The 8150-nt window shown below is 41.3% G+C and overlaps 1 protein-coding gene across 1 annotated transcript; it reads left to right on the top strand.

Moving 5' to 3' along the window:
• The first annotated feature begins 288 nt into the window (after window positions 1–288).
• LOC149098241 (uncharacterized) lies at window positions 289–1094 on the top strand. The gene is made up of 2 exons (XM_089276960.1): window positions 289–550; window positions 774–1094. The coding sequence occupies exons 1-2, from the start codon at window positions 294–296 to the stop codon at window positions 946–948; spliced, it is 432 nt and encodes a 143-aa protein (XP_089133086.1). The 5' UTR covers window positions 289–293; the 3' UTR covers window positions 949–1094.
• Window positions 1095–8150: the final 7056 nt, after the last annotated feature.

An 8150-nucleotide genomic window follows, 5' to 3' on the forward strand; every position in this document is an offset into this window, starting at 1 on the left:
ATTTTTCACAAAGTTTGTTTCTTGATATGAACGCTTTTACAGTATTATTTTCAAAGTAGTTACAGCTGATCCACGATCTATCTTTTTTCCACATCCGCGAATGGCTCAATTTCTCGAGAAAGTTTGCAATCAGTGCGTGTTTTAAGACTGTTTTAATCCGACGGTTTTACAGGTTTGACAGAAGGCGGTAAACTTCAAAGAAAACTGAAACATATACGGACGCATTGTTCTTCACAGCGTGTAACGAGCCGGTATAAAATTTCAGCGTCCCAACCTCATTTTACTTTCTTACAATGGCGGAATCTAGCTCGGCAAGTGAGAGATCTAGGTCTCCTTCCTCGGCGAGGGCAGTTACTGGACCGAAATCATCGCGTACTTTTGTATGGTTGAGGGAACTTCCCAAGGCAATCCCACGAGGAAAACCTTGGGATCAACTGAACCGTGATGGCAGAGTGAAAGAAATCGAGTTCGGCAAGAAATTTACCGAAAGGCAAATGTGCGATTTAGTGCGTCAGAATTTTACTGAGTTAGGGGAAGCTGACTTTAGAAGGTAGGCTCTAACTATAGCTAAATAAACATAATGGAATGCATCTTTCGATACTACAATCGAGTGAAGTATGGAAAATCAGATTCGTCGGCGGCCGACGGAATTACAGTAATATCCCGGCCTTTAGGTAGCTAGCGCGCCAGTGCGGTTCCGCGAAAGGGACAGCGAAGTGAGCGAAGGAAAAACCAATGTTAGATTTCAGCTTTCTTCTTTCATTGTTTGGCAGAATTCGCCTGTACAAGTCTGGCAGCAGAGGCAGTGTCTTGACGAGGGTTGTCAAAAATATACCTGATGCATCGACTTTATTGCACAAATTCAGTGGAGGATCATCCAAAAGGGTGTACATTCTTCTTAAGAGTGATGATGAAAATGGAGGTACTAAAAAGACATATGGCATTTGACATTTACGTAGGCAGCGTGACCGAGTGGTGAGCGCGTCGGGTTCGTAATCCAGCGGTCTTGGGCTCGATTCCTGCTCTGACCACTGTCTGGATTAAAATCTTCCACGGCATACAGATATCCGAAATTTCCGGGAATACCCTCTCCCCCCCTCTCCGACTGTAGCTACAACTAAGAGCCATTCAAAAATAAGAAATAATTGTTCCTCGATAGGACAGCTTTAATAAGCGCATTTCAATCTACTGTCACTAGGGACCGTTCATTTTTTATAAGGTAGGGGGGGCTGGTGGGATTTGGGGGGGGGGGCCATGCGAAAAAAAATGGCTTTCGAGGGGGGGCCATCCCAAAAAAATAAGGGGAAAAGGGGGGGTCACGTGAAATATTTTAGTAAAACTTTAAAATGGCATAATGTTTGAATATCAAAAAAATTGCTATAGAATAAACATAGAAGGTAGGATACAAATTTATTACAAACTTTCCTTCTGCTTTAAAAAAACGTTTAGCGACAAAAAGCATGTGTAGCTACTGAAAAGAAGTATTTAACAGTGTTATTTTCGAATGCAACTTTCACTGGCACTCATCTTCATCTCCGCTGTCGTCGAGTTCTTCGTCGCCGCTTGTGCTGCTATGGGAGTCTCTTTCACCAATGCTGCAAGAAGCAGCAATGTTTTCCGTCAGAGTGAACTCTTCAGGGTACATGAAGGTGTAAACATAATCTCTGACTTCCTGCTCAAGGTTGGTGGTGATTCTGCTTCTTGCAGCATTGGTGAAATAATTCCCTTCCAAGAGCTGTGCGATGTATGGCCCATCTCTTCTAAATATCGACGTGGCAGCGTCCTCAACTTTAAGACACTCTTCCGGGACGGCCGTTCTAGGAGGGTACACAAGGCATTGTGGAAGATCATTTCCTAGCGGGTTTCCAACACAGATTCCATAAACTCGTTGGACGTTGTTTTCAGTCCGCTTCCTCTTTCTTTCATTTGACTTTCTGCGGTTTTCTTTTTTCCTTCTCCTTTTGTTGATGTGCTGTTTGAGTATGCCTTTGAATATGCTGTTATAATTGCTCTTCTTATTTTCTAGTGCTTCCATGTCCTGCGTGACCTTCGTCAACTTAGCTTCTGTACATTTGATCTGTTTTACATTAAAACTGTGGGCAAATTCTTCGCCCTGCTTTAAAGCAAACCCATTGGACTGAAAGAGTGTGGAATCGTGTTCCTTTACATCTTTCAGTATGACATTCAACGTTTCCACCATTGCTCTGTGCTCTTTGATGGAGAAGTTCAGTTTTCTTCCATCACTGGGCTTCAACTGGCACCCTTGCATGGAAAACTCACTCGCCCTTTCTGAACAGCCATCCGCACTTAGAAAGATTGCTTCTTTTACTTGTAAGATGTCAAACTGCCTGGATCGTTCAGCTGTAAACCGTTTCTTAAACGAGTCGTCGCTTTCGCCATTGTTGCGCATTTTGGAATGAGCCTCTTTCATGATGCTCATGTAGTAATGCACTCTTTCCCCGATTGGATTAACAATATAAAGAAGAAAGAACATGGAAGTGGCAGGCTGATTTTATCTGACCCTGAGAGCGTTGCTCTATTTGCAGATAAGTTTATTGTCAAATCGAAGTTTGTGGTGGATTATCTTCAGCATCTTGAAGTGCTGGAATTTAAAAGGAAAAAGAGAGCAGAAGAAAAGGCAAAGTTAAGTAGGGAGGAGGATTATCCTTGGACTGAGTTCTGCAAAGATCTAACCAAGCTTAAAAAGCTACGTGTTCCAGAACTAAACTAGTACTCAAACCACCACGGGCTGAAGCAGCATTTGAAAAGCAGCAAGAGTGAGAAAGTAAAGGCAATTGTAAGACATTCATGCTTGCAGCAGAAGAGTCCTCTCAGAGCTGGCCAACCAACACTGAGAAATGCCAGGACATTGACACAAAATGACAACAGGGCAAGTGCTGACAGCAGTGAAACGGATGAAAGTGACAATGATGAGTATGACAGTGACGCCATTGACTCTGGGGGAAAAGATGACTCAAGTGACGTCATTCTTGCATTCATCAATTCAGATGAGGAAGATGCCAATGAGAGGCCAAATGCCACACGCTCAGGGCAAGCCATAACTAGGAGATCCGAAATTGACTTCTCTTTCTTTTGATTTGTTTTTTAAACAACAGCTCTCTGTCGTATAGAGATTGTAAATATTGTCTTCATAGTGAGCACAATAACGTGGAGTAGGGGGATAATAGAGAAATATTAAAAAAGTTCAAATCTAAATATTGTTTGTTCAATTTTTTTTTGGGGGGGGGTCATCCCAAAAAATGACCGCTATAAGGGGGGGCCATGTGAAAAAATTGGTAAGCTGAGGGGGGGGTCATGCGATTTTTAAATGGTGCTTCCCAAATCCCACCAGCCCCCCCTCCCTCATAAAAAATGAACGGTCCCCTACTTTCAACTTGTAGTCGGTTTATGTAAATGAATGAGTTGCCAGTAATCGGATACCCGTGTTTGCGAAAAGAACTCTGGGATCGTCAGGGGGCAAACATTGCAAGTCGCTAGAAGGAAATGTATGGCGAAAAGTTGTTTCGACGCCCAAAAACATGGTTTTGGAGAGAGATCAACGCTTTTTCGCCGTTCTTTTATCGCAAATTGATTCTGGCAATTTTGATACATGGAAAATGTAAGTTTTTGTTTGAATAACCGTGAAATAAGTGAAAAAATTTACCGATAAACTCCCTTTTGCTTGCGTGAGGTTTATTGTGAAATACATTGAAGAGAATATTGAAAATTTCAATACACGCCTGATCTCGAGAGGCTACCCGGAGCAAATGGTAGAAAAGACCCTCCGAGAAGTTAAATATTAAGACAGAAAAGAAGCTCTAAAACAGAAATCGAAAATTGCAGGATGAACTACTACCCTTTGTGTTGGGCTATTTCACTCAACCGTCAATACCAAGCTTTGGAAAGCATAATCACGCACAAATGGCACTTTCAAATACAAATACCTAGAGATATATTCAAGGAGCTACCCTTGATCTGTTATAGAATGGAAAATCACTGAAATACCTGCTTGTAAAAGCAAAACAAAGGCTTTGAGCAACACAGTAGCCACACAGCATGAGTCGCGCGGACTCATTTGTCATTAAATCAACCCCTGACAGTACAATGATCGCCACCGGGCTTATTTCCAGTATTATTTGTACGACTGAGCTTTCTAATAAGCCAAAAGTAGCCTGTACACAACTTAAAAGGCTTTACTGGGTTATTCCTCCGTCTCGATTTATACCTAATTAATTTTGTAATATTTTCAGACCATTACGCGATGTAAATTTCACAATAAACCTCACGCAAACAACGGAGTTTATCGGTAGATTTGGTCACATATTTCACGGTTATTTAAAGAAAAACTTACATATTCCACATATTAACATTGCCCAAATCCATTTGCGATAAAAACGACGGCGAAAAAGCGTTGATCCCTCTCAAAAATCGTTTTCTTGTACCTCGAAACAACTTTTCGCCATACACTTCGTTTCAGCGACTAGCAATGTTTGCCCCCTGACGATCCCAGAGTTCTTCGCGCAAACACGGGTATCCGATTACTGGCAACTTATTCATTGCGAAATGTTGGAAATTTGCGCAAGAGCAGTGAAAGCGTGACTGGGCTTCTCGTACGGTTGTGTGACAACTTTTACTGAGTCTCGAATATCAACCACGCAGCATGGTTGCCGATATAATAAATACAGATTCATGAGGCCCCTGATTCTTACAGCAGAAAGCTTGGGCTCTTTAAGGCAATGCGGAGTGGTATTGAGGAGAATCGACGGCTTTTAGGTATGTTTTCTGCAACATTATCGGGTTAAATTAGTCGTATTAATATTTTGTTTATTTGTTTCGGGTCAGACCGTTTCACTTCTTGTTTCCAATTTATATAGGCGAAATTTATTTGGAACTTGCCACTACACTTTTAAACTTACACTTTTGATGATCTCGGTTTGATTTTGTTTTTGTAGCGGTAATACATTGTAGCGGATTAACCTCTCGACTTCTTGAACTTGAACGGAGATCGGCTGTTTACCAAATTAGAATAAGGGCGCGATTTTGATTTGCTTCAAGATATTTCAACTCGATTAATTTACAGTCCTTTAACGTCCTTGATGCTAAACAGCATTCCAAGTTGACCCATTATTGTGTCTTAACGAACTTAAAGCGTTGTGGTGAATCGAAAACATTAAGGTTCCCAGAAATCTCTTGCGTTTGTTATGACAACCATTCACGTGTTGTTTACATTAAGGAAATACACGCGATGACAAACTAGACATGACGGCGGACAGGAAATTAAACAAAGTTAACGCGCAATGGTTCGAAAACCTCTAAAAACAGTTTTTATGCAGTGGACGGCTATCTTTAAAACGGGGAACGGGGAATGGGAGAATTGGGGAATGGGAATGGGAGAATTGGGGAATGGGAATGGGAATGGGAATGGGAATGGGAATGGGAATGGGAATGGGGAATGGGAATGGGAAATGGAAAATGAGAATGGGAAATGGGCACGAGGAACGGGGAACGGGGAACGGGGAACGGGGAACGGGGAACGGGGAACGGGGAACGGGGAATCTTTAAAAGTGGGAATCTTTAAAATGGGGAATCTTTAAAAGCGGGAATCTTTAAAACGGGGAATCTTTAAAAGCGCGAATCTTTAAAACGGGGAATCTTTAAAAGCGGGAATGTTTAAAACGGGGAATCTTTAAGAGCGGGAGTCTTTAAAATAAGGAATCTTTAAAATGGGGAATCTTTAAAATGGGGAATCTTTAAAATGGGGAATCTTTAAAAGCGGGAATCTTTAAAGTGCACCTAACCCCAAAAATTTTTTTCCGCTAAAACGAATCTACTTGTTATTTGAAATAGTCCTGCGACAAAATTTTTGGATTCCGTTAAATCCTCGATTTTCTGTGCCCCGACGAAATCTCGAAAATAGCTCCAAAACACCGCCATTTTGTTTCACGACCGAGTTTGAGGAGAATGGGTCCAGCGGCTCTTGTGACGTCTACCCAGGAAGGTTCGATATCTCACGTCCTCTCATTTCCTGCAGGATTGTGCAATACACATTCGAAAAGTGCGCAGAAACGCCTTCCAGAGGTGCTATCGGCTGTTGCAGTAATATTCCAGATTTAAAGAAAGATATACTGTACAATTTGCTGACGATGATCGGCTAATGGTACAATAAAGACGTAAACGATGGTTGATTTTGTCGAACCGAAAAGAGCGAACTGAATCTGTGAGAACCATTAAAGAATTCTCACTGGAATTTGTTCCGCAGACTTTCGAACGCTATTTTCATAAATTTTCTGCTTAAAGCTAACCAGAAAGTTTTAGAAATACTACCGACAACCTATATCTTACAATCCCGCAGTATTTATAACATAACCGGCAAAGTTGTGTGATCCGATCATGATCAAGAAGCGTAAAACTGATATGTAAATAGGTCGCAACTGTACGCCACTAACCAGCACTTATTTCTCTTTCGATTTAGATAAAAGTAGAAAATTAATCCTTTAGAATTACATCATAACAAAATTTTTAGACTCAGAGAGTTTTTCGAAGGTTTGGAAATCAGCAGTGCGACAGAGATTCTGTGCAATAGCGCCGAAAATATGACCGCGTAACATTATCTGCGGACCGCTTAGGGAACACATCCTTTTCGCTTATCCGACGAATTTCACTGCAAACTTTGAGAACAATTTACATTGGTTATTTGGAGTTACGACTTAAAACGTGTGACAATGTGAAATCGGTAATTGTATGAAATGTTTCCTTCCACCTTGTTCTCGCAGCTTCAAAAATACAGGTCCACACAGTACGATTTTCAATCGATCGAAGCCAATGTTTTGGAGGTCATCAAGTCTCGAAAACTGCAACACATACGTCGCTCTTATAAACATGAAGCATTCAACAGAAAGTAAAACAGTAACAGGATTTAACAGAACAATCATACCTTGACAAAATACATTCTCGCTAAGGACAAAAGTAAACGGGATATAAACACGCGTGGGAATCTTATGTTTAGTTGACGAAATTACCATCCAAAGCAGTTCTTGAGTTTTCTTTCCTGCTTTTCGTTTGCCTGCTCCTCCACTTCGTATCTAGCTTTCCATTCCTAATATACAAGCAGCTCGTCCGCAAAGAAGTCTTCCCCTTCGTCGCTTGAAATATTGTAAATGGCTCTCAAAGCTCTAAGCAGTGAGTTCACAGTTGTCGAACGTGCTCGATCGAAGTTTATTTTGGTGTCTTCCAAATCGAAACTTAACTCTGACTCCAGTGACGAAACAAAATGATTCTGAGACAAAGCTTGGACGTTTTAGTCCCAAAATACATCGGAGCGATTAGTTTTGTTTTCCATTTTCTCCAGCAAATACAGAGAGCTGACTGAGGCGCCATTGTGTTTGGTTCCTGGGCAGACGTCATCAGGAACCGCCGCCCCAGACTCCCTAAAACGCGGTCGTGAAACACTTCAAGCGCGACTTTGAAAGGGCATAGAAAATCGAGGATTCAACCAAATTCAAAAATTTCTTCTCCCAAATGCTTCAAATAAAGCCTAGATTCGTTTTAACGAAAAAAAGTTTGGTGTTAGGTGCACTTTAAAATGGGGAATCTTTTAAATGCGGAATCCTTAAAATGGGGAATCTTTAAAAGCGGGAATCTTTAAAACGGGGAATCTTTAAAGAGGGAAATCTTTAAAGAGGGGAATATTTAATAGCGTTAATCTTTACTGAAAAGTGAACGAGAATCTCTCAGTTTCCCACCGCAAGCTATTTATTCTGTCACATGTATCAACTCAATAGGTACAGAGACAGTTGTGGAATTTATTCATTGTAATTTTATTGCACGCTATTAAAGCACATCGGTTTAGCGGGATAGTGGAGCGGTTCAAATCTCGATTCTCACTCTTTGAGATCCGCTAGACCGACCAAAGAATCGAACTGCCTGGATTTATCTTAACTCCGGACTGTGACCTTTTGTTTCGCAGCCATGGATATTTGTCGTAGCCTTATCATGTGCTAATGGAAGGACTTACGACTTATGCATCAGTCAATTCCAGCAGTGCCCATCCCCCCCCCCCCGGGCTAACCCCCGGGCATTGGCATTTTTTTAAAAAAAATGGGCAAATTTCCCGGGGTGGGGACACATAATTTAAAAAATGAATTTAAAAA

Source organism: Orbicella faveolata, unplaced genomic scaffold, assembly GCF_042242905.1.
Source record: "Orbicella faveolata isolate gen_17 unplaced genomic scaffold, um_ofav_v1 contig_46, whole genome shotgun sequence".
NCBI lineage: Eukaryota > Metazoa > Cnidaria > Anthozoa > Scleractinia > Merulinidae > Orbicella > Orbicella faveolata.

Excerpts from the sequence above, each read along its gene's own strand:
- LOC149098241 (XM_089276960.1), top strand. The coding sequence starts at position 294 with ATGGCGGAATCTAGCTCGGCAAGTGAGAGATCTAGGTCTCCTTCCTCG. Across the intron at positions 551-773 it reads GGGGAAGCTGACTTTAGAAG|AATTCGCCTGTACAAGTCTG; the intron begins GTAGGCTCTAAC and ends ATTGTTTGGCAG.